The sequence below is a fragment of the Ctenopharyngodon idella genome, chromosome 15, assembly GCF_019924925.1.
Source record: "Ctenopharyngodon idella isolate HZGC_01 chromosome 15, HZGC01, whole genome shotgun sequence".
NCBI lineage: Eukaryota > Metazoa > Chordata > Actinopteri > Cypriniformes > Xenocyprididae > Ctenopharyngodon > Ctenopharyngodon idella.
The window spans coordinates 32,557,533-32,584,790 of record NC_067234.1 but is presented as its reverse complement, the minus strand read 5'-3'; the positions used below and the strand labels follow the sequence as shown (position 1 = coordinate 32,584,790).

Sequence of the window (27,258 nt, the reverse complement as noted above, 5' to 3'; positions counted from 1 at the left end):
GTGAACTATCCCTTTAACATTTCAGAGAACTGGATGGTGCGCAAAAATAACTCCAAACCTACAAATGCATTCAAATATTTGCCAATAACGAAGTCCATTAGGTTCAACAAGGTGTACAAGCTTTTAATGTTACTCGCTACAGGTTACGTTTTAAATTTGTACCTTTTTCAGAGTTGTTTTTCCCTGTACGTATTCCATTTTCTTAATTTCCCGAAGACTCTCATGCGGACAAGTAATGATGTTTAAGTTGTACTTTTTTGGAGATGTTTTGTGTGTCCGAATACACCCACTAAAACAAATAATAGCTTTTAATATTTCACACATCACTAACAAAATCTCCTGAAATAGCTTCAGTGCAGCACATAGTTTAGTCATGTAGCTTGTAGTGAAGTTCGATACATTTTTCTAATGATGAAAATATTTAAAATGATACTATAAGACACTACTAGTAGGTTTCCACCTATACAATGTTTACAATTACTAATTCAAACATCTTTTTCTACAATAGAAATAGAAAGGTATATTATATCATATTAAGACGACTGCCTATGATTGATTCTCCTTGTGTTCCCTGAACCCACCTGTTGTCCTCTTTTGGTTTTCCCAGCAATTGTTCTTCTGCCTTCTGTCTAAATCCACCAGTGATGCACCAAAAGTCTGGTTTCCCTTTAAAGTGATTCCTAAACCCCTGGTTCCTGGCCACCTCTGAGCTTCAGTGTGTTATGGAGTGCAAGCATGTGAGGTGCCAGTGAACATCATTTGTAGATACAGCATAGAACAGTAAACTATTTTAATAGTTTCTATTGGTCTTCAGCCACCTTAACAGAAAACACCCCATGTACCGAATTGTGCTGTGCATCATGTATGTTCTTTACAAAGAAATGCTATAAAATTCCATCTAATGCAGAAGTTCATTTATTTATAAGGCACTTCTGATAGAGCCCCACTTTGTGTGTGTTCCATTTTATATAGCAACTAAACAATGGAAATGAAAACATGCAGAAAATATTTATGCTAACTGTACAAGAATGATAATCGTTTGATGTTGGTAAGCTATCTGGATGAATTACTGTAATACTTAATGTCAAGAAATGATGTCAAGGTCACAAGAAATAAGTCATGACTGAGAAAAGACAAAAATTAATAATGCATAGTCTCTTTGTGCTGTGCTACTGTATTGCTCGCTGACGCCGTCCTTTTCTCACAAATATTTGGGGTCAAATCAGAAGTCGGAAAATTATATTTACTAAAAAAGGAGTGAGTTTTTGAACGAGTATCATCTTCTGGTGCATCTTTAAGCAGCAATCCAAGTAACAAATCATTTGTAATCCACAGAGTATGAAGTAGGTACACGTATTCGTACTGAAAGTTACCGTACCGCTACACCCCAAACGGTTTGGTACATATGTGTGTCGAAAGAATACAGTGTTGTTTTAATTACTGCAAGTGCAGAATTTCTCTGTGTGCCGAACAGAATTTCAAACTCCCCCTAGGACGGGTCAGTATTGTTTATATCGATATACTTTGAAACACATCTGAAAGATAAAGGACACAGTGTGAGCTGCTGCCGGATAAGTGCATAATCCAAGTTGTCTTACATAAGATGTGCTTTATATTACATGCTTCAAACTAAATCAAACCTGTGTGGCTTTCCCTACTGTCCAGATGCATTTGAGACGTGTTTTCCTCAACTTTCATCTTACGGTTGTATACTTACCTGTAAATGTTACAAATTCACGCAAGTATTTCCATTTCACGTAAAGGATTATTTTGACAGCGAGCGAGTCTAACTTTATCTTCGCAGACGAGTGCCACATGCATGTCAAATAGACTGCAGATTTGAAACACATTTCGCACGCAAAAAGCAAAGCACTTCAAATCTCTTCCCCCAATTACAACCGCACCATAAATGACAGCGTATGTTGCTGTCGGTTCCAGCAATATTGACAAACTTTTCTTTTTTTTTTAAGAACAGACATGGTTTGTTCAGTAAACCACTGTTTAATAAAAAACAACCAAAAAAAAAAAAAAAAAAAAAAAACCAACATGGTTTGTTTTTACCCCATGCTGTACTGAAAACATACAAAACCGTGACTGACTGGCATGTACCGAACCATTATTTTTGTGTACTGTTACACTCCTAGTAGAGCTGCACGACTGTGGATAAATTGAGAATCACCATTTTTTTGCTTAAATAGAGATCGCTATTTTCCCATGATTCTGAACAGACAACATATAACACTATAACACGCAATTTAACTAGAGGTTCTGACAAAACGGTTAATTACTGCAGTCTTTTTAAAAAAATGTTTAGTTCATTTGAATTAATTTTTATATAAAAAAAATTGTTTAAATCATGGAGCCCTGCACATGACATGCAAGAGGAAAAAAAAAAAAAGTAAATTGTGCGCATGATTTACTAATTCGTTCCATCGATTTATAAATCGTGTGCATAATTTAGCAAATCAAGTGAATGAATTAGTAAATCGTGCACATGATTTATAAATCGAGGGAACGAATTAGTAAATCGTGTGCATGATTTAGCCTACTATTTTTTCCTGCATGTCATGTGCGGGGCTCCTTATTAAATGAATGATTCAAGGACAAATAATTTTTTTTTTGAACAGTCACTTGTCGCCACCTACTGGTGTAACGATGTAATTGATACAATCTTTATTTGAAGTGTCAAGTTTCTTTAAAAAAAATGATTTCCTTTATGTTGATAGAAATACGCTACCGTAGACATCAGTGTTTATATTTAAAGTATAATCTTTTATCCCAATACTTCTGTGATCATTTGAATGATTGTAACACAAATAATGATACTGTGTGGTAAAGCAGTTTGTAACAACTATATGTAACAACTGCAAACGCAGATTTGTATCGATGTAATCTTCCTTTCCAAAGGTTTAATAGAAATAGCCAAATCGTTATTTAGGAATAAGATCTGTGGGAGCTTGAATCAAGATCGCGATCTCGTAACGATTAATCGTGCAGCTCTAACTCCTAGTATGAAGTAGGGCTGCCCCCGCCTAAAGATCTTCCTAGTTGACTGTTAGTCATTCATTTAAGTCATTAGTCGATTTAAAATGTAAATTAAGCATGTGTATAAAGCTTGCCACACCAACATCGGCAATGAACTTCTCTGAGATCAGAAAGCAAACAAAATTGATAACCTATAATAATAACAACAACAGCCTTCACTTAATTTAATATTTTTAAAATGTAGGACATAAATATAAATTATAAACATGAATAAACAGAGCAAACTGAAACGTAAAAGAGAAATATCAGGCGGACGGACAATCAGCCAATGAAAACTCAGGTCAGAACACAAAATATTTCGCGTAAAAGGTTTACGCTAACGTTAGAGCGAGCAGCCATGTGTGGCTAACATTAGACTATCACATACATGTTTTAAATGATAAGTCCTGTTTGAGGATCGTTTAATGAACGTTTGCTTCCCACACTTTGGATTTTCTGGATTACCGCATGGACCGGAGCAGTGTTAAAGTTCATTCACTGCATAGAGTTTTATACATGTGACAAACCATCTAATTAAAATGTAGCCGACCAAGCCTCTACTCGTCGACTAACATTTAGTAGACTATTAGGGGGCAGCCCTATTATCAAGTCTTCAAAAGTTTCTTAAAGAGCAACCTGGTCCATCTAAAAACACATCATTTAGAGGAGTTTTTGCAATATGTCAACCATTATTGATTTGCTCAATACGGAAACAAATTTATGCAAAATCAGCTATAGTATAGAACAGTAGTGGGACACTGACCGTGTTTTGAAAAAAAAACTGTCATTGAAAGCGATGTTGCTGAAACACGGAAAGAAAACTAGACAGTCATGACACTAACCTTGCTTTATTTTGTGCTCTATGGCTCTTCATTTGCCAGAAATGATGGCAACCATGCACCAGTAAACCGTCAGTGCAAAGCAAAGAACACACAAACATTGTTTGCCTCCCATATGCCGAAGACGTGACAAAACGAGAGTAGAAAAGTTGAACGAGACACCTAACACCCTTGAGGAGTTCTGTAGGAAACCCCTCGTATTTTACCTGTGATACCGATGGTAGTGCAGCTCCATCTTCCTGTTTTCCTTCAGGTCCTTCTGTTACTGGCACAGCCAGCTTAGCCACAGCACTTCTCCACTCTAAAGATCAAATTAAAGTCATTTTAAAAACAAATGTCACCTACACTGTCCTTTGACATTAGGCAATAAAACATAATAAAATTAAACTATGCACTAGAAGCTGTACACATAAAGAAAGGTCATATGTGGGTGTTTACCTGATTTGAGCGTTTCAGAGTCAAGCATGCCTCCTTCTTGAAGACTCAGAATATCATCGGGTTTCACTTTTTCCCAGGGGACATAAGTGACGCCCCGCTCCACGTCCCAGTACTTCTTCAAGTCCGTCTTTATGCCCTTATTCAATGCCCATGCGATCTGATCAAGGACAACAAGTCAAACAACTGCCCACACACAGATTCAAAACAAGCATGTGGTGCTACATCTGGGTCAATCAAATCAAAGCAAGTAATCCAACAACAAACACAAAGACTATTGCATGATTGTCACTTAAAGAATGGATTTGTGCGTTGGGAAGTGTATTCATTCATCATTAGAAAAATTTTCTTCTTACCCAATAAATGAATTATGTGAGAAGATGTGAGAGACTAGTGACGCTAGGCAGGTCAATTATACAAATCAGTGTCATTATACAAATATGTTGAATGCCAGAATGAAGTATTCATAATTACGTGTTGTTTCCTAATCTAACTTTTGTTTAAAGGAGGACCTATTATGCTTTTTTCCATCTTCATCTTTCTTTAGTGTGTAATGTTGCCGTTTGAGCATGAAAAATCTCTGCAAAGTTACAAAGGCCCTCCAGCGGGAGTTATTCTCTATATCAGTGTCACTGTTTCTGAACTCCCTGAAACGCCTCCATTGTAGTCTTGAGTTTTCTTCTGGGAACGAACATGTCACTATATTCCTCATTTAAATATTTCCCACCCAAGGCATATGCAAAATAAAGGGGCGGAGCCTGGTTGAGTTAGTTATTAGTGTGTTGAAACTGGCGGTTATGGAAAGGTGGGACATTTCCCAAACACACTGGAAATGGTTGACCAATCACAACACACTGATCCAGCCGACCAATCAGAGAACACTGTGCTTTTCAGAAGGAGGGGCTTCATAGAGACACAAACTAAACAGAGCGTTACTGACAGACTGAGAAGAGAGGAGCTGCAACAATGGAGAATATGGGAAGAAAAATGTGTTTCGTAAACATTCAAGCATTAAAACCTATTCTAGTAGACCACAAAAACAAAACCAAGACCTTGTAAAAGGGAATAATATGGCCTCTTTAAAAAAAAACCTATCATTGTATACTATGAATATTGTTGGTTCTGTGATGACCTGCTTGTTATGTTTCTGGTTTGGATAAAAGCGGGTGCTAAATGTATTCAAGAGAGTCATATAATAAGTAATAACAACCCTGACCAGGCATCTTAACCCAAGAACACTGTTGGTCACGATACCTTAATGGTTTTCTGGTTGACTTTAACAGCCCCTCTGCTGAGTTTGTTCAGGGCTGTGTAGGCATCCTGTCGGTGCACCATGACGATGTAGGCACAACCTCTGGGAGGAATCATCTACACAGGATCAAAGACAGTATATTTAATAAAAACACGTTAAATAGTATGCTAAAAGAGTAAAACCAAATAAGCAATGGAACTCATTTAAAAAAAAAAAAAAAAAAAAAAAAAAAAAATCAATCATTTGAATCTGTATTCCTGCCAGTCAAATTTCCATTGCAGAGGAGATGCAAATTTCACCTGCAGGCTCTGTTCCGAAATTTAGTAAGCAGCCTTGCTGTCTAAACAGACAACTGCATCCTAACTGAAATGAAACCTTATAAAAGACCTATTTTAATGTGCTGCGTAACACGAGAATGAACCTCATTGGTTCTTGCAGAAGCTCAAATGTGCTGCGTAACATGAGAATGAACCTCATTGGTTCTTGCAGAAGCTCAAACGTGCTGCGTAACACACGAGAATGAACCTTATTGGTTCTTGCAGAAGATTAAACATGCTGCGTAACACGAGAATGAACCTCATTGGTTCTCGCACGCAAACATGCTTGAGCTTCCTTTTACCACAACTGATGTGTGAGCTGATGAATGTTTATAAAAGCCTAAATTAAATTTGTTCGTCATATAAAGCGATTAAGTCTCTTCAGAAAATTTTAAATAAACTGCTCATTTCATATGGATTCACGATCTCTTAATGAAATTTTTGAAGCTTCAAAGTGGTAGTTGTGTAGCTGTCTATGAAGGGACAGAAATCTCTCAGATTTCATCATAAAGATCTTTATTTGTGTCCCGAAGATGAACGAAGACAGATTTTTTTGGGTGAACTAATCCTTTAACTGCACGATAAACTACCCTTCAACACTTTTTAATGTCTTTGATAGAAATCTCTTCTGCTCACCAAGGCAAGGCTACATTTATTTGATTAAAAATACAGTTAAAACAGTATTGTGAAATATTGATACAATTTAAAATATCACAAGATCCTTCAGATATCATTCTAATATGCTGATTTGATACTCAGAGTTCTCATCATCAATATTGAAAACAGTTGTGCTGCTTCATATTTTTGTAGAAACAGTGATAAATATTTTTAGAAAGTTCAAAAGAACAGCATTTATTTTAAATAGAAATAATTTAACATTATAACAAGTATTTACAGTCACTTTTGATCAATTTATTTCATTCTTGCTGAATAAAATTCTTTTAAAATAAAAAGCTTACTGAGCCCAAACTTTTGAATGGTAGTGTCCATTGATATGATTGATCTATACATACATTGATGGACTCGATCTGTCCGAACTCCTCCATCAGACTCATGATGTCCTGCTGTTGAGTCTTTTTGTCCAGCTGTCCGATCCATAATGTAGTACTACACACTGCAACAAACAAAAACATGAAAACAACAGATCAGAACAATAGCAATAAGCTGACAATTAAAATTTACAATCAGTGCTAAAAAGATAGCTATTGAATCTACAGTACATTCTATTTCATGTTTACAAAAATTGTAGCAAGACTTCATTGTATTAGGAAACGACTATAACGTGCTGGCGGTCTCACCGCTGAGAGTTTCTTTCTTGACGGGCGGAAGTCCTTTCTGTCGCCGCTCTCGCTCTTTCTCCCTGTCTCTCTTTTCCTCTGAGCGTGGCTGCGGTGAGCGTCCTCGACGCTCTCTGGATCGGGAGCGATGATGCCTCGAGCGTTCGCGCCGGGAACGTGAACCAGACCGCGATCTGCGTGAGTGTGATGACGATCGTCTCCGTGGGGACCTGGAAAGACACAACATTTGAAATTAAACTAACAACCTTCTACGTACACCTTGACAATACTCGCCATTGGCTAGTATGTGCTTAAATATACCAAACGCATGCAACAAATATTAAATAAAGAAGCATGTGAAATTGCATCATTAATGTAATTTACGTAACACAGTTAGATGATAGTGTGATAAACTCCCGACTCCCAGTGAGTATTTACAAAGGCACAAGCACCTGTAACCCTCGTAGGTGGAAATTTCTATTCTAACCCTTTAACATGATTTTGCTTCTCTATTTGCAATCAGATCATTTTAAGCTGCTAAACTCAGGAAAGTTTTCAGTCCAATGATCTAGTAAGTGAATTCATTCAAACCATCAGTCCAAAACAGCTCTAATGTAAAGAAAACCAGGCTGATTACATCAGAGATGGCAGAGAGAATAGAGACTCGTGTTACGTTTTCAGTGAATTATTCATTCCAGTGTGTTTCGCTTTAAAACACAAGCTCCGTGTACTGTAGTATGTAGGGCTGCTTGAGTAACCGGCAAAATACCAGAAGTGGCGCTTTCCACGATTGAGAATCCATAAAACGCATTATTAGACCGATTTCTAAGGCTGCACGATATTAAACCCATTTAAAAATCATAATAAAACATAATGCAATTGTGAATTTACAAAGGCTGTGATTCAATTAATAAATGTATGTGCTGCAGGTTTAATATACAGTATCTAACAAAAGTGAGTACACCCCTCACATTTCAGCAACCATTTTATTATATGTTCTCAAGGGACAATACTACAGAAATGAAAATTAGATATACTTTAGAGTAGTCAATGTGCAGCTTGTACAGCAGTATAGATTTACTGTCCTCTAAAAATAACTCAACATACAGCCATTATTGTCTAAATAACTGGCAACAAAAGTGAGTACACCCTAAGTAAACCTGTCAAAACTGTGTCCAAAGTGTCAATATTTTGTGTGAGCACCATTGTTATCTAGCACTGTCTTAATCCTCCTGGGCATGGAGTTCACCAGAGCACCGGTTGTTGCTGGGATCCTCTTCCACTCATCCATAATGACATTACAGAGCTGATGGATGTTAGACACATGGCGCATCTCCACTTTCCGCTTGAGGATGCCCCACAGGTGCTCAATAGGGTTCAGGTCTGGAGACATACTTGGCCACTCCATCACTTTCACCTTCAGCTTCCTCAGCAAGGCAGTTGTCACCTTGGCGGTGTGTTTAGGGTCATTATCATGTTGGAAAACTGCCGTTCGGCCCAGTCTCTGAAGAGAGAGCATCATGTTCTGCTTCAGAATTTCACAGTACATGTTGAAATCCATGTTTCCCTCAATGAAGCATAGTTCCCTAGTCCCAGCAGCCCCAGACTATGATGCTACCACCACCATGCTTGACTCTAGGCAAGACACAATTTTCTTGGTACTCCTCAGCAGGGCGTCACCACACATGCTGGACACCATCTGAGCCAAACAAGTTTATCTTAGTTTCATCAGACCACAGGACATGGTTCCAGTAATTCATGCTCTTGGACAGGTTGTCTTCAGCAAACTGTTTGCGGGCTTTCTTATGAGCCAGCTTCAGAAGAGGCTTCCTTCTGGGACGACGGCCATGCAAACTGACTTTTTGCAGTGTGCAGTGTATGGTCTGAGCACTGACAAGCTGCCCTCCCGCTTTTGCAACCTCTAAAGCAATGCTGGCAGCACTCATGCATCTGTTTTTTGAAGCCAGCTTCTGCACCTGACGCACAGCACAAGGACTCAACTTCTTTGATCGACCCTTGTGAGGCCTGTTCCGAGTGGAACCCATCTTGGAAAACCCCTGTATGGCTCTGGCCACTGTACTGTAACTCAGTTTCACGGTGTTACTGATCTTCTTATAGCCTAGGCTATCTTTGTGGAGAGCAACAATTCTAATTCTCAAATCCTCAGAGAGTTCTTTGCCATGAGGTGCCATGTTGAACATCCAGTGATCAGTATGAGAGAACTGAACTCAAAGCACCAAATTTTAACTGCTCTAATACAAGATACACAAATTTGTATGGTCCTGTCAAGCAGAAAAAAAACATGAACATGATGAATAGGACATGTGGCTTTGCATGGTTAAACGATGTACAGCTGTTATCACTTAGGGTGCAATCACTTTTGTTGCCAGCTATTTTGACAATAATGGCTGTATATTGAGTTATTATACAGTATTATACAGTAAATCTATACTGCTATACAAACTGCACATTGACTACTCTAAAATATATCATATATATTATCTGATATATATCAGTTTCATTTCTATAGTATTGTCCCTTGAGAAGATATACTAAAATGATTGCTGAAATGTGAGGGGTGTACTCACTTTTGTGAGATACTGTATATGTGCTCTAATTATTAACATGCGTGTAGGTTATCTATGCATCTCAGAGCAGCTCCATTCACAGTAAATGCAGCTCCACACAAACTGTTATCATTTACATTAGTAAAGCATCTCAAACTCCATCACTGTGAGTTTGGATTGCTTTTAACGTTCATCTGGAAACGCAATGTGTGGCATTTAATCAGATTTGTAAGGTAAGTCATGTATAAACAAAAAAAGAGTTTGTATAAAGAAGAATAATCGAACGATTACTCGATTACCAAAATAATCGTTAGTGACAGCCCTAGTTCGACATGATTAATACTCATGTTCAACGCCTTCACACTAGAGTTTACAGTGTGTCAAAGACGCTGCGCATCCATTGACATGAATTGGAATAGTGTACTTAAAAGACAGAGAGCAAAACTCTCAAGTGCCCATCAGGCAAGTGAAAATACATCTGTGCTAAACATACACTTAGCCTCTAACTCAAACACAGCTGAGTGAAATCTAACAATTTATTAGCCAATGGCTAATGATAGACATTATTTAGTCCTCTAGAATGAAAATTTAGTCGCATATGCAAGTGATTTACTCCCATTGTAGCAGGTTAATTAAAATCTTATTAAAGAACTTTACATTCTAGCTCACTCACGAAACATACCTTGATCTTGTTCGTCTGCTGTGTCTTCGATCTCTCCCATCATGCACTGAACGTTCTGTCTCAGCTGTATCCTGAAATGGGCCAAAGAAATTTTGCGTGTGATTTTAGTCTCACTGATTTAGAAAGTTCAGAACAAATCATTTTAGCATTTGAGTTTAAATAAGAGCTTAGGATTAGCTCACTTTCAAATTAAAATTTCCTGATAATTTACTCATCCCCATGTCATCCAAGATGTCCATGTCATTCTTTCTTCAGTCGAAAAGAAATTAAGGTTGATGAAAACATTCCATTATTCTCCTTATAGTGGACTTCAGTTGACCCCAAATGGTTGAAGGTCAAAATTACAGTTTCAGTGCAGCTTCAAATAGCTTTAAACGATACCAGACGAGAAATAAGTATCTCATCTAGTGAAACGATCAGACATTTTCTAAAAAAAATAAATAAATAAAGATGTATATGCTTTATAAACACAAATGATCGCCTCGCAAGTGCTTCCGCTAGACCGCCTTCCGTATTCTTCAAAAAGCTGGAGCCACATTCGTTCCGTAATTTGAATAGGGAAGGTGTAGGACATACATTTGTTTTTATAAAGCACATACATTTTTTTTTTTTTTTTTTAGAAAATGACCGATCGTTTCACTAGATAAGACCCTTATTCCTTGTCTAGTATCATTTAAAGCCCTTTGAAGCTGCAATAAAACTGTAATTTTGACCTTCAACCGTTTGGGGTCTATTGAAGTCCACTATATGGAGAAAAATCCTGGAATGTTTTCATCAAAAACCTTGATTTCTTTTCGACTGAAGAAAGGAGGACATGGACATCTTGGATGACATGGGGGTGAGTAAACTATCAGGAAATTTTAATTTGAAAGTGAACTAATCCTTTAATATCTCATAAAGGTGTAGAGATGATGTTCAGGACCTGTGGCTGCTGGGTTGTGCTAGGCTGTATGATGCTCTCCTCAAAGTTTTGAGGAGGATTATCTGGTATCTGGGTCTGAACCATCGATGGGAACTCCTGGGGTGCCACCTGACCCTGGGATGGCACTTGAACCTGGGACGGCACTTGACCCTGGGACGCCATCTGACCCTGCATCTGTGTCTGGACATGAGGAAACACTTTGATTGCATAAAATATTTTTGACAAAGTCCTTATTTTTTGTCCTTATTCTTTAAAGCTCTGTAGGCCAGAGTAAATACCTGGTTAACGATTTGACTTAGAAGATGTGCTTGCAGGGCTTGTTGTAATTCTGGAGGGAGGTTTCTGTAAACAATGACAATATTAAATCAATATTGGGGGGAAAAAGGTCAAATGATATTTTACTGTATGTGAACAGAGAGGAATGAGAGTTTATTATGTCCTACATGGTAATAGGAGCAGCGGGGGCTGGTTCGGTCTTTTCCTCCACAGGTTCGGGTTCATCATCATAATCAAAACGATCCAGCAGAGACTGAGTCAAACCAGAAACACAATGTTACAGGCAGTGAATTAACAGCTCCAAACCGTGCGTTAGCTCTGTGGTTTCTATATAGCATAAGAACTGCAAGATAAGGCTGATATCTTCCAGATTCCACTCTATTTATTCCTCAGGATATTTTTAATATAACTCCAATTGTGTTCGTCTGAAAGAAGATGGCTTGAGGGTGAGTAAATCATGGGACAATTTTCATTTTTGGGTGAACTAACCCTTTAAGTAGACATACAAGGACAATGGAGGAACAATTCAGATGATTTACCTTAGCTAATGATGTTTTCTGCTCAGTGGGCGGGGCAGTAGACTGAGGAAGCCCCGCCCCTCCGGCCTGCTGAAGAGTTTGGAGCAGCTGCTGTAACTGAAACAAACATCTCAGATTTTTTGTTTGATTTTTAGAGCTTTAAGCTATTTATGTACAGCACTTTAGTCCATTTTTATTGTTTTTAAAGTGCTTTATAAATAAAATTTGAGTTCAGTGTTGTCTGTTACCTCTACGCCCCCTGTGCCCTGGAGGAGCTGAGCGACTGCAGCGAGGGCCACTGGGGCCTGAACGGTGGGCGCGGGTGTTGCCGTGGCAACAGCTGGTACTAGCACTGGTGCTGGCACTGACTCTGGCACTGCCACTGGCATTGGCATGGCTGAAGGAGCTACAAAAAGCAATGAAAAGTGCCGTTTAACAACAGAGATCATGCTACAGTTTAAACCACAGATCAGCGAACTACAGGCTGCTAGTTTGAATATGATACAGTTTACAGTAAATTCTCGTACACTATCCCAGATATTTAATTAGATTTAGGTTCAGTAATTTCACTTTAATGGCAATGAAAAGGTTATTAGTCAGTTATTAAAATGCCTTAATTTCAAAAACGTCACTTTAGTCAATTCATTGGTATTTAACAATTATATTTGCAAAAACCTCTAAGTCCAACTCCTTGGACAACAAGACATAGTAAAATGTCCGTTTCTGTCATTTTTACAGCAGCAAAAGGAACACTGTTGTGTTTACATGCTACTCCTGTCATCGCCACTGTAACGATGGACAACACAATAAAAACTTGCAGCTCGGCAACTGAAAGCGGCTCATACGCGCACCGTCATTCATCTTGAAATCATATGACTCCATTTGCGTCTTCCGATTGGTTCTTCTGTGGACTTAGAGGCTTTTGCTGACAAAGGGAAGTGACGTTTAGCGGTTTCTGACAACGAACCGGTATTTCTGAATGGGCTGACGCTGGGATTTAGCAGATTTGAAGCGAAAGTATTTGATGAACGTAAACTATGTGTGGAGAGCATTCGCTCAATATCATTATCTCATTTTTGACGAAGGCGGCGTTCATCTGAATTTTTCATATGTACTACCATCCAAAAGTTTAGAGTCTATTTTATTTTTTTGTTGTAGTTGTTGAAAGAAATGAAAACTTTTATTCAGCAAGGACGTATTAATGAAAAATGCCAGTAAAGACATTTATAATGTTACAAAATATTTTTTTCAAATAAATGCTGTTCTTTTAAACTTTCTATTCATCATGTATGATGGTTTCCACGAAGAATATTAAGCAGCGCAACTGTTTATTTTTTAACACTGATAATAAGAATTGTCTTGAAAGTCAAAACAACAAGAATTATTGAGCAGCAAATCATCACATCAGAATGATTTCTGAAGGATCATGTGACACTGAAGACTGGAGTAATGATGCTGAAAATTCAGCTTTGATCACAGGAATAAATTACATTTTAACATATATTCAAGTAGAATACGCAATTAAATTTGTAAAAATATTTCACAATATTTCTGAATTTAATGTATTTTTGATCAAATAAATGCAGCCTTGGTGAGCAGAGACTTTGACTCAAAAGGCCAGATACAAAACCTAAAGATTAAAGCATAATAAAAACATGCATAGAAACAAACATGATCATTTGCTCATTTACCGGCAACTGTGGTTCCATTCTCTAAAACAGGCAGCACTGGAGCCGTGGCCATGTCTAACAGCGGCTGAATGACGTCCATGCCAAACACGTCATTCTTCTGCCACAGATTCAACACACGCAATATCTTCCCCTACAAATCAAACAAAATCCATCAATAAAATTCACCTGGCTGCACAGAAACATTTCACTGTAAGATCTGGAGGTGATTATTCAGTACCTTGTCATCGGCCGGGCACTGGAAAAGGTTCTGAAACGTTACAGTGAAGTTTTTCAAAAACCTCGGACCAAACAGATCTTTGTCTGAGCCGAACTGATGGCGGGACTGTCGGATGATTGAGTCGACCACATAGAGACCAGCAACCTTTAGATCTGGTTTACACTGACAGAAAAATAACAACATTACATCTTTTACACCTTCCCATAATAACAGCAATCATCTTTACAAGAACATCAGTATATAGTTAATTACATACCCGCTTGATGAACTTCTCCACGATTTGAACAACGTGCTTGTAAAGCTAACAAAGCAAATAAATCATAAAAACTCAGTCACAAAAGAAAATTTCAACAAAAAAATTGTTATTTAAAGTGAGTGTCAAAACACAAATAACTATGAGATAACATCTTTAAAAAAAAAAATCAATAAACAATGATCAGCATCAGCTATCAAAATCAATAAATAGGCAACACAAAAAAAAATGTGAGAATTTGAAATCATAAATCATTTCTCCTGTAACTTATAAAATGTTTACATGACCACATCAACATCAGTATATGATTGTATGCAAAACAGATCTTTTAAAACGTTTCTTAAATAAGATTATAAAAATCAATGCAAACTCAAAATAATTGGAACAAGTAACAACGACAAGTCAATTAATTCTTGTTAATTTACCAAGATCCTTCACAACATCCATATTTCTCTTCTGACATACCTTGATCGCTTTGATTCCTGCTTTGGTTACAGACATCATTTTGGCTCTTGAGATCGGGGGAGTCATGTCCATCATGGACATCATCTACAAAGGAGGAAAAAATGTCAAATTTACCCTTATAAAAAATTATTGTCTAAGTAATAACTGAGATCAAAACAACCAAAATGACACGCAAAACTTTCAGCTCGGTTACTGGCAACCTCAAACTCAAAAGTAAAAGACTGTGATTACACAGATAAAATCAAAATGAACAAAACAGCACTTAACCTCATAGCAAACTCAGTGAAAACGGCAGATCTCGGTTTTGAGCCCATAAACACCATTATAGCACTTGATTAAATCATCTGTGAAGTATCTGAACCAGTAGGGGCGCCATTGAAATTCTCTCTACATTCAATTCTATTACAACAGCCTGTCAAAACTAGATTAAACTCATTAAATATGATGTACCCCTTATTTAATATCTTTATAACCATAAAAGTCATGATGTGAGCACTAAATCAAATTTCAACTAAGCGCAATTTGACAGCACGAACAGGTGGAAGGTCACTAAACAAACTAACTTTATTCATACTCTTATCACATCTGCTTAACTATATTTAGGTTTTTATTTGACTATTTCAAAGTTTAAACTGCAAAAACAGTCTGATATTCATCCACTAACGAGCAACAAACATATAAACAAGGATTGTTTTGGAGGAGCTTGGCGCGCGCGCTCGGCTAATGGTAAACGGTAAAAGGCAAATAAAACGCGAATTCTCACCTCCCCGTTAAAGGCGTTCACCGCATCCATGTCCATGGGCGTTATTAACTCAATATGTTTTTGGATATATTATCCTCGATCCGAATAAACATGTGTAAACTGGATTATCGCGACAAGGCCGCATGAGATTGAAGCTCAGAAACTCAACACAACCTTCCGCGAACGTTGAGACACGTTCAGCGCGCGGGGAGAGAGCGCCACCTACCGCACTGGAGAACAACTGTACAAACATTAGTATGTCACTGACAGAAATTATATAGTACAGCCACAGTAACACACACACACACACACACACACACACACACACACACACACATGTATATATATATATATATATATATATATATATAGTTATTTTTGGAGACACTCTCCAATAGCTGTTATATTGAGTTATGTATAACATATCTATCTATCTATCTATCTATCTATCTATCTATCTATCTATCTATCTATCTATCTATCTAAATTTATTCTTTGTAGGCTGTCATGTCAAAGTGAATTTTTCAAGTTCCCTGTTGGGACTTTTATTTTTTTAAATATATGTCGTTCTATATGGGCTTTTATTTTGAAAGAGTGTTCGTGTGACGTTCGATCCTCCGAATAGATCAGACCCCGGTGATCAGCTGCGACCATGCCGACTGTCAGTGTGAAGAGAGATCTGCTCTTTGAAGCTCTGGGACAAACATACAGTAAGTGTTTATCATTCATCAGTTTTATAAAGTGAGCGCACTCATTAGTGTGTTGTTAGAAGGGGAAATGTGCTCAGTGTGTGTGAGTGTGAGAGCGTGATTGTGTCGGCATCTATGGAAGTCATGGAGGAATATCTCAATAAAACAAATTATACTCTATATATCATTTATTCTACTGGCCCATCTCATCATTACTGAACAAATTCACGTTGAGACTCAAAACAAATTGAAATTACATGTGATTCATTTCTCCAAATGTGTCGCAGCGATTGCATCAGATTCTAATTATTCTGAGATATTAACAATTTCACTTAAGATTTTTCTTATATTTAATATATACAGCTTTCCAGTCTGGTGCTGCTTGAATGCAGTAATGTTTTATTTCTTGTAATATTATTTTTATTCTTCATTCATTTGAAAAGCTCAGATGTCAAACTGGATGCCCACTGATGACGCCATCATAATGCGACGAATTTCTGCATTAAACAATTTCTTTTATTTTCTATTCGTGTATTAGCGGATGAAGAATTTGATGAACTATGTTTCGAGTTTGGCCTCGAGCTGGACGAAATCGTAAGTTGTATCAAATTATCTTTGTTTACAAGCTGATCAGATAAGAAGAAACGACAGGCCCTTGTTTTAACAAACCTTTATGTGATTATAATTATTAATTAATTTAAATATATATAGTTATGTGTTTATATATATATATATATATATATATATATATATATAATCTGTTATATGTTAAAAATGATATAATAAAAGATGTAATATGTAAGATACAATGTATAATATAAAATACTATATAATTTATTTCTTTATAATAACATATAATTATATTTTTAAATGTGTATTATATAGATATACATTTATATGCGCACACATATAATTGTTATTTTTTATTTTAAATATATATAATTGTTATATATATATATATATATATATATATATAATTTATATGTTAAGAATTCTGTAATAATAGATGTAACAAATAAGATACAATATATAATATAAAATACTATAATTTATTTCTCTTTATAATAATAAATTATATATTTTTAAATTGTGTGCATATTATTTTAATTATATATAATTATGTGTTTATATATTTAGTTATATGTTAAGAATTCTATAATAAAATATGTAATATAAGATACAACATATTATATAATGTAAAATGCTATATAATTTATTTGTTTTTATAATAATATATAATTATATATTTTTAAATTGTATGTATAAATATATTTATATATATATAATTTTATATATAATTGCTTTATTTTATTATATATATATATATATATATATATATGTATTTAGTTATGTTAAGAATTCTATAATAAAATATGTAATATAAAAGACAATATACAATATAATGTAAAATACTATATCATTTTTGTCTTTCTAATAAAATGTAATTATATATTTTTAAATGTGTGTGTATATATATTTATATGTACACATATATAATGAATTATGTAACAAAATATATTATATATTATATATATATATATATATATATATATATATATATATATATAATATATAATTATTTAAAATTTCTAAACGGATACTAGTGCTTCTGAATCTGATCAGTGCATTTCTTTGTCTGTCTCTCCATGTGTAGACGTCAGAGAAGGACATCATAAGCCGTGAGCAGGGCGATGAGAAGGCAGAGGGGGCGTCTGATGTTGTGCTGTACAAGATCGACGTTCCAGCCAACCGCTATGATCTGCTGTGTCTGGAGGGTCTTGTCAGGGGTCTGCAGGTCTTCAAGCAGAGGTAAGACTCCATTTTTGTGGTTCTGCTATTGGTCAGATGCCTTCATGTGTTTGATATGTGACTCTTTGTGTTTTTAGGATGGAAGCTCCCCGGTACAAGCGTGTGAGTCCGGCGAATGGAGGAGAGCCTCAGCGGCTGGTCATAACGGAGGAGGTTTATATCAGTCTCATATTTCAGTATAGAGGTTTCATTATATTGATTTTCTTAAGAGCTGAAGTACAGTGAGAAACCATCAGCCGTAGTGAAGAATGGAGAGATCATATAAATGAATGTAATGGTTGCCGTGCTGAAATCAGATGATATTTGCGTGTTCACGTAGACGGCGTCTGTGAGGCCGTACGCTGTAGCAGCTGTACTGCGCAACATCACCTTCACTCAGGAGCGATACGACAGCTTCATAGAGCTGCAGGAGAAACTGCACCAGAACATCTGCAGGCCAGTCAACACGCACATACTCGCTGTTTTATCAGGAGAAGTTTTACTGCACATTCTGATGTTTTGTCACTGTGCTCTTCTCTCATCAGGAAAAGGACGCTGGTTGCCATTGGAACTCATGATTTGGACAACATCTCCGGTCCATTCACCTACACAGCCAAACCGCCCACAGATATCCGCTTCAAACCGCTCAATCAGAGCAAAGAGTACACCGCCACTGAGCTCATGAGCCTCTATAAGGTGAGATCTGATTGGCTGTTTGATTGACAAATTGATCTGATTGACAAATCAGGGTTATTATTGGTAGCTGAAACAAAAAACATTTTCATTACTTGAAATAAATATTAATAGAAATAAAATATATATATACACAAGTGCTGTTTATATATTTAATCATATATTATTAATTATTATATATTATTAGCTATATATTAATAATTATATAATAAAATACATACTATATATAATATAATTGTCTTTATTTATATATGTTTTATATATAATAAATTATAAATTTATATCTTTGCAGAAATCAGACATTTTTCTTATATATATATATATATATATATATATATATATATATATATATATATATATATATATATATATAATGTTTATATATTTATTTCAAAATGTTATTTTATTTCAGCTAGATGCCAAAGCAACATTTCACATTTTCATTATTTTCATTTAGGCTAAATTGAAGTACTAAAACAACAAAAATTAAAAACTAAGAGATATTAAAAAAAAAAAAAAAAAAGTAACACTTTGTCCGTTACACATTACATGTATTTACTATAGTAATAACAGTAAATTATGCATAATTACATACAACTAATCTTAAACCCTAAACATAATCCTAACCATATAGTAAATACATGATGTTAATTATTGTTACTCAATACTTAAATATAGTATAATTACTCTGCAACACAGACCACTACCAAACCACTAATTAAAATGACAAAAACACAACAAATTTACTAAAACTTTAAAATTTAAAATCTTATTCAAAATATTAACAACATATATAATAGCATAGTAATGATACTAAAATAACACTGGGCCAGATGGATTCTGATTGGCCACATTCAGTCACTTCTCCTAACGTAAAGTGAAATCTGATTGGTCACAATATTAGTAGCTTATTTGCCAATTTTTACCCTAGACTGCATCAAATTTAATCAATCTTACTGTTAATAAGTTCTTTTATGAATACTTTCAATGTTTTGTAGACTGACAGTCATCTGAAGCACTACCTGCATATCATCGAGAACGAACCTCTCTACCCCATCATATATGACAGTAATGGAATCGTCCTGTCTATGCCTCCTATCATCAACGGTGAGTTAAATACACACGTATGCTTTCAGAGGAACATGGATAGGAACGAATACAATTCTGTTCATTCTTAAGCTTTGTGATTTTGTTGTGCAGTTTTCTGCAGATAGATCTGTTTGTTTAAGTCTTGTATTTCTCTCTCTCCCAGGGGACCACAGCAAAATCTCATTAAACACAAAGAATGTTTTCATTGAGTGCACAGCCACAGACCACACAAAGGTAAACCACTTTACTGACATCAAATATGAGCTTAGATTCTGTTAACCGATGCAGTCAGACCTCAATAGGTATATTTTGTTATAATATACATTACTCTTCAAAAACGTTTATTCAGAAAGGATGCATAAATTTGATCAAAAGTGAGAGTAAATGTTACAAATAAACTTTCTATTCATCAAAGAATCCTGAAAAAGGATCATGGATTTGATAAATATTCAAATAAGTACTGTCAAATCAATTAATTGCGATTAATCGCATTATGTTAGATGTGATTAATCGGTTTGACAGCACTAGTTCAAATAGAAAACCATGAATATATGTATACATATATATTTTTATATCTGTAGCCCAATTGACAAGTTGTTTGAACTACAGGATGTTTTTGAAATTTTAAACATTTTTTGTGTCTATGTTTTTTGCAGGCAAAGATCACACTGGACATGATAGTGACCATGTTTAGTGAGTACTGCGAGGAGCCGTTCACGTGAGTACCGCAGTACAGACTCTGTTATAGTGGCTCCAGTTTTCACTCACACGGTCAGTATGTTATTCAGTACTGAGATGTGCTTGTCTCTTTATTCAGGGTTGAGGAGGCAGAGGTTGTTTATCCTGATGGCAGATTGTGCATGTTTCCTGTATGTATTCAGTTTTTAACTTAATACTAATTGCAATATTCTATGACTACAATATAGCATATACAATATAACTGAACTAACCACACAGCTACACTGAAATGAATGGAATATGCCATGTGAAATACAAGTTGAGCTCTATTGATGGTCATGATCGTGTAACTTTCACACAATATCCAGAAAGGGTTGTGACATAATCCGTGAAGCTGTTTACATGGAACAAAGTCGACCCGCAGGAATTACAGCAGCTGCACAAACCTTGAAGTTCACCTAGACAAGTAGTGTCATCTCATAAGGACAACTTTACAGCTCAAATAACAAACATTTATAAACGGTACATAAAGAATATGGAAAAATGCTATATACAATACTGTTCAAAAGTTTGGGGTTCAAAAGTTTTGTTTTTATTGTTTTTGAAAAGTCTTGTGTTCACCAAGGCTGCAATTATTTGACCAAATATACAGTTAAAATTGTAAAATGTTATTACAATTCAAAATAACTGTTTTCTATTTGCATATATTGTAAAATACAATTTATTCCTGTGATCAAAGCTGAATTTTCAGCATCATTACTGCAGTCCTCAGTGTCACATGATCCCTCAGAAATCATTATGATACGCTGATTTGCTGCTCAAGAAACATTTCTGATTATTATCAATGTTGAAAACAGTTGTGCTGCTACTTGTTTTTGTGAAAATCACAATACATTTTTTTTTTTTTAAGGATTATTTGAAGAATAGAAAGTTCATAAGAACAACATTTATTTGAAAAATAAATCTTTTGTAACATTATAAATGTCTTTACTGTCACTTGATTAATTTAATGCATCCTTGCTGAATAAAAGTGTTAATTTCTTTTCTTCTTCTTTTTATTTATTTATTTATTTATTTATTTTAATTTTTTTTTTAATCTTACTGACCCCAAACTTTTAAATGGTAGTGTATATGAATTAAAGAAAATTACATGCAAACCCTACATGTATTGCTGTAAACCTATTTTTGGTTTATTTGTTAAAAACAAAAAAAAAACAAAATCTAAATCTGTCTAAATTATTTTTGTGCTACAGATGCTGTTTATAGAGCTTAACTTGTATACAGGACTATTAACTCCAGATTAAAAATAACATTCTCTTGGCTTTAAGGAGCAAAGCATGTAATTATTAATGATAAATAAACTATGCCTTTTTTGAAAGTCATTCTGTTATTTGCTGATTGTTGACTTTGACATTAGGAGCTGGCGTACAGGACGGAGACACTGTCTGGGGACTTCATCAACAAAAAAGTTGGGATCAAGTGAGCACATTTTAAACGTTTGATCTCATTAGAGCACATGTCAAACTGTCCTGCAGAGTTTAGCTCCAACCAGCTCCAAAATGCCTGCTTGGAAGTTTCTATGGCTGTGTCTGAAATCACCCCTCTATACCCTTAAAGGTGCAATATGTAAGAATTTTGCAGTAAAATATCCAAAAACCACTAGGCCAGTGTTATACATTTTGTTAACTTGAGTACTTACAATATCCCAAATGTTTGCAACTATTTGTAAATCAAAAGAAAATTGCAATTTTAAGCAAGGCTCCGGGACGTATACCCTCGGCTTCCGGTATTATTTTGTAGAAACCATGGAAACACCAAAGACGCTTTAATATGTACATGTTTTAATAGACAAGGGAACAACTGTTTTGATATATTTATAGACAGAAAACTAATTGTTATATAGCTCAACACGTTTAGTCTTATTGTTTAAATAAATTTTTTTTTTTTTTTTTGGCGAGTACCATGCTTTACCATGCCTCAGAGAAAAACACTATTTTGTCAAGTAGCTAACATAGCATAATCAGAAGCAGCTTTATTTTTAGTAACAGTAATACAGCATTTTCTCCATCATACAATACGTTTTAAAATTAATTGCATGCCATTTATCAACACAAGCCATCCAGCATTTATTAATATGATACTCTAAAATAGATCTATCTTACTGCACTGTGCAACAGTCTCTCACAGCAGCCACCTGAGCGAACGCAGTTAACGTAACGTTATAACATTTTCAACACACTCAAATGTATCTAATATGATAAACAGAGCTGTGTTACCTCATACTCATGACCGGAAAAGCAGAAGCGGCGCCGGCTCCCACAAGACTTGGTCCTGCTCTGCTTCATACAACAGTAACGTTAATAATCGCATCCATGAACATGATTTCTTCCTGAGTCCTATCCCAATTCTTTTCCACCGGCTATGAGGTGAAGACCACATGTCCCAAGATTCCGCGCTCAAACTTGGCGTCATCAAGCTACACCTTTGTTTTGAGTAGGCCACTAGCGACCTCTAGCGGACAGAAATACTACATATTGCACCTTTAAATAGAGCGCTATTTGAGCGGACAGCCATTTGTAGTGGTGTCCGAAACCATAGTGGACGTTATCGAGTGCACTCGTTCAATCCCATAATGCACTGTAATAATGAGTGTACAACCGATGTATGGTCAACGGCTAGAGAATACCCATAATGCACTGTGATAGTCGTGTGTCGAATGAATTCTCGCTTCTCGCCAGATGATGGCGTCTGCAGCTGAATCATCCAATGTGGCTACAGCGTAATATCATACAGGTATAAATTACTTTTAAATTGATTATTAAATTGTTTAATTAATGTTTTATACATGACAGAGTTGAAGATAAATCTTTTCATTACTACTGTAGCTGTTAGTTTACTAATTTCAAACGATTATTAAACGTAAGCACAAACAGCAGCCCTTCCGGCGCACTAAATGAAGTCTGAATTCACTCACTCGTTTTCATTCACTCCTTCAAGTGAACTATATTAGTGGACTAATGTAAGGAATAGTGAATGAGGGTATAGGGGGCGTTTTTCAGACACAGCCCTTAATTAGCTGGTTCAGGTGTGTTTAATTGGGGTTGGAGCTAAACTCTGCAGTACAGTTGTCCATTAGGAACGGAGTTCATCACCCCTGCATTAGAGCTTTAACTTCATTGTTTCTCAGGCTCGGTCAGTAGATTGAACCCTGATCACACTCTCTGCGCTCTTTCTCAGTGAATCAGCAGAAAGCATCGCTCAGCTGCTGACCCGGATGTGTTTGAGGTCAGAGATCAGCGGTGAGGGTGATCAGATCCAGGTTGAGATCCCGCCCACACGCTCTGATGTCATCCATGCCTGTGACATCATGGAGGATGCTGCCATAGCGTACGGCTTCAACAACATCGTCAGAAGCACTCCACGCACGTACACAGTAGCTAATCAGGTTACGAAAAACATTCATTCTGACCAATTAAACTGGAGATCACTTTAAAGGTTCAGTGCTGATGTTACAACACTTACATGTGTGTTTTTGTATCTGCAGCTCCCGCTAAATAAACTGACGGAGTTGCTGAGGCAAGACCTTGCAGCCGCCGGGTTTACTGAAGCTCTGACCTTCGCTCTGGTTAGAAATCACTCCTTTCTCTTTTATTAGGTTTATATCCTGCACGTTTTCCTCCCTAAAGTCCATTTATAAGATTTCTTGCAGTCAAAACATTTGTAATTTAGATTTCATGGCCATTGTCCACCTTCTCTCTAAGCATTAGAATTAAATAGGCAGTTTTTACAAGATTTGTCAATTTTCTTAGTTTTTAGGGCTGGGTAGACACCGATTTCACAAATTGATTAGACTCTGATTCACAACCTCGATTCTATACCTTCTGATGTTCATTCATGTTTATTTGGTGCTATAACTAGTAGTAAAAAGGAAGAGATGATCGGTCATGTGCCGCTTGAACTGAGGCGCCACAGCGATCTGTCATGCCACATTAAAGAGTGCCAAAACAGTATTTGTTTGAATTTCATAGTAAATTTACACAATTTGAAAGCTGAGATTTTGTTTTATATCTAAAGTAACAAACCACAAAGTGTATTGTGATTATTTGATGGGAGATGCGCAACAGAAAACGGTATAGACTAAAAGATTAGTTTGGGACTTTAAGAATCCATATCGGTTCATCAAAATGAAGATAGATTTAAATTGATTAATCAATATTGACAACCCAGCCCTATTTAAGTGTTATGTGTTTAAAAGTCATGATGAAAAGGAAGTATCAACAGATGTATTCTTCTGTATTGTGATGTATATCCAATAGGATTTGTTATATTTATTTATTTATTTATTTTATATAAAAAAAAAATTAGGACATGAACTATTAAATGATTTTGAGATGCACTGGACACACACACAAAAAAAAGATAAATAACATGCATTTAAAATATAAATTTTGTCTGATTAATTTCTTGCCAACTTTAAAAGACTGTTCATCGCAAACAAATTACAACATTGGTTGCTGTATATTTGTTTTTCCGTTCATTTGTGTTATCGTTTTTCATAATGTGGCCTTTTCCCCCTCTCTCTGCAGTGTTCACAAGAAGATATTGCAGATAAACTCGGGAAAAACATAGCAGAAACCAGAGCAGTCCACATCTCCAACCCAAAGACTGCAGAGTTTCAGGTAATGCACACCATCCACAATAGATTTTACAGATCTGATTAGCATTTCTCACCTTTGTCCACTAGTGGGTGCTTTCGTAACTTTCAATCAGTTGGTCGTAACGCAGAGATTTGACTAACTAAACCAAACTGGCCTCTAGGTGGCGCGCACCTCTCTTCTTCCTGGCCTCCTGAAAACGATCGCTGCCAACAGGAAGATGCCCCTTCCTCTCAAACTGTTCGAGATTTCAGATGTTGTCCTGAAGGATGAAACAAAAGGTGTGTTTGACGTCCTCAAAATCAAGTAATGCATGCTAATAAGCAGTCTCTGAACTTGATCTGTCTCACAGACGTAGGAGCCCGCAACAACAGGCGTCTCTGTGCCGTTTACTACAACAAGAGCCCAGGGTTTGAAGTCATCCATGGACTTCTGGACCGGGTCATGCAGCTGCTGGATGTCAAACCAGGCCGTAACCAAGGATACCACATCCAGGCGGCAGAGGGTGAGTCATAAATGTTAAAGGTCGACATGGTGTCCTTCCTCTGAGTGAGATCCGTTTGTGCACCTGTTTTATGAGCTCTCTGAGTCATATTCAAAGATTTATTTTAGTGGTTAATATTTAACAGCGTTTATATGCGAGCAGTAGGTCAGCAAAATGTTAAACACACAGGAAGTGTTATAGTTCTTTTGCTAGGATTTTTTTTTTATTACTGGACAGTCAGATGCTCATTTCCTCATTTTATTTTCACCTGATGGATGGAAAAGTTTTAAAGAGACTGTTTAAAATGTCATGAAACTGTATCAAATTGTTTTCGTTCTTTAAAATAAAGCTATTAAGTGGAATATATAAATTTTGAACAAAAAATTAGTAATGAATATAACTGAAGTTGACTAATAATAACAATACTAATTTAATTGATCATTTTTCTTACAGACTCCACCTTCTTCCCTGGCCGCTGTGCTGAGATTTTGTCTAATGGCAAAAGCATCGGACACCTCGGGGTCCTTCACCCTGATGTCATCAGTCGTTTTGAGCTGACCATGCCCTGCTCTGCCATCGATATCGACATAGAGCCCTTCCTGTGATGTCATAATGTAAATTATCTTAGCCACACCCCTCCATTTTGGTCAATGTCTTGGCTCCTCCTTCAGAAGTTGCATCCACACATTACCGGGTGTTTATCTTTAGGAGAATGAGTTATAGTCACGACGGCATGTGTTACTGTATGTTCAGAATAAATCACTCTGTTTTAATAAACCTCAACTTGTCCACTGCTAGTATGTTTTTCTGATATTAAACATCATGGCTGTATGTCTGTGTCCAGCACATTTTACAACATAGAAACAAATAAATATGTATGAATAAACCAAAACTGTCAACATTTGTTGGTTTTTGCATGTATTTGGCGGATATCAGGCAATGTCCTCTATTATGACTTGCTGTACTTCATCTAAAGCTTATTTTAACCTTTCTGTGTTCGGGAGAGGATTTTCTTTTTCCTGGAAATGCTAACTAACATTATTGCATTAGATTAAAATTGGACACCCCTAAGCACTAGTATGATAAACAGTAAATTTTTTTCCCATATTTTGTTATATTGACAAATTTATCCACAAATAATGCTTTTTTTTTACTCAAAGATTGAGGTGTATAAGCTCTGGGCTGCGTTTCCCAAAAGCATCGTAATCCTAAGTTGATCGTAACTCCACTGGTGGCAATGGAGCTACGATCAACTTAAGCTTCCGATGCTTTTGGGAAATGCTACCCTGATCAATAAGGCCTACTTTCAATCAGATCCAAAAAGAAATACAAAATCTGTCCTAACTGAAAGATGACAAGATGACAAAAAAGCTGAATACAGTATTTGGTGATAATATAGCATAACAAAGCAATTTACAAGCAATTTTTTGGATTGTGGATGGATGGATGGATGGATGGATGGATGGATGGATGGACGGTATGACAGTGGATGGATGGATGGATTGATGGAATGACGGATGGAACGGCAGATGGATGGATGGATGGATGGATGGATGGATGGATGGATGGATGGAGAGAGATGGATGGATGGATGGATGGAGAGAGATGGATGGATGGATGAATGGAGAGAGATGGATAGAGATGGATGGACAGATGGATAGTATGACAGTGGATGGATGGATGGAGAGATGGATGGACAGATGGA

The 27,258-nt window shown here is 36.2% G+C and overlaps 2 protein-coding genes across 2 annotated transcripts in view; one reads left to right on the top strand and one right to left on the bottom strand.

Moving 5' to 3' along the window:
• scaf4b (SR-related CTD-associated factor 4b) overlaps positions 1-15,689 on the bottom strand; it is a 32,168-nt gene extending 16,479 nt beyond the window's left edge. The window contains exons 1-16 of the mRNA XM_051863342.1: positions 15,499-15,689; positions 14,736-14,819; positions 14,274-14,318; positions 14,018-14,179; positions 13,801-13,930; positions 12,358-12,515; positions 12,131-12,226; positions 11,759-11,844; positions 11,594-11,657; positions 11,316-11,495; positions 10,394-10,464; positions 7,166-7,374; positions 6,881-6,981; positions 5,553-5,666; positions 4,302-4,458; positions 4,070-4,164 (exon numbers count right to left, since the gene is read on the bottom strand). Of these exons, the coding sequence (XP_051719302.1) occupies positions 4,070-4,164; positions 4,302-4,458; positions 5,553-5,666; positions 6,881-6,981; positions 7,166-7,374; positions 10,394-10,464; positions 11,316-11,495; positions 11,594-11,657; positions 11,759-11,844; positions 12,131-12,226; positions 12,358-12,515; positions 13,801-13,930; positions 14,018-14,179; positions 14,274-14,318; positions 14,736-14,819; positions 15,499-15,534 (1,788 nt within the window). The 5' untranslated portion in view covers positions 15,535-15,689. The remainder of the gene's footprint in view (positions 1-4,069; positions 4,165-4,301; positions 4,459-5,552; positions 5,667-6,880; positions 6,982-7,165; positions 7,375-10,393; positions 10,465-11,315; positions 11,496-11,593; positions 11,658-11,758; positions 11,845-12,130; positions 12,227-12,357; positions 12,516-13,800; positions 13,931-14,017; positions 14,180-14,273; positions 14,319-14,735; positions 14,820-15,498) is intronic.
• A 362-nt stretch (positions 15,690-16,051) lies between these two features.
• Positions 16,052-26,445, top strand: farsb (phenylalanyl-tRNA synthetase subunit beta). The gene is made up of 17 exons (XM_051863344.1): positions 16,052-16,187; positions 16,705-16,760; positions 17,821-17,975; positions 18,053-18,128; positions 18,295-18,410; positions 18,500-18,650; positions 19,646-19,754; positions 19,900-19,970; positions 20,393-20,454; positions 20,554-20,605; positions 21,832-21,893; positions 23,652-23,859; positions 23,959-24,039; positions 25,001-25,093; positions 25,233-25,350; positions 25,422-25,574; positions 26,007-26,445. The coding sequence occupies exons 1-17, from the start codon at positions 16,130-16,132 to the stop codon at positions 26,156-26,158; spliced, it is 1,773 nt and encodes a 590-aa protein (XP_051719304.1). The 5' UTR covers positions 16,052-16,129; the 3' UTR covers positions 26,159-26,445.
• Positions 26,446-27,258: the final 813 nt, after the last annotated feature.

Coding starts and splice junctions, on each gene's coding strand:
- farsb (XM_051863344.1), top strand. CDS start 16,130: ATGCCGACTGTCAGTGTGAAGAGAGATCTGCTCTTTGAAGCTCTGGGA. Junction 23,860..23,958: donor CGTACACAGTAGCTAATCAG/GTTACGAAAAAC, acceptor TTGTATCTGCAG/CTCCCGCTAAATAAACTGAC. Junction 25,094..25,232: donor CAAAGACTGCAGAGTTTCAG/GTAATGCACACC, acceptor ACTGGCCTCTAG/GTGGCGCGCACCTCTCTTCT.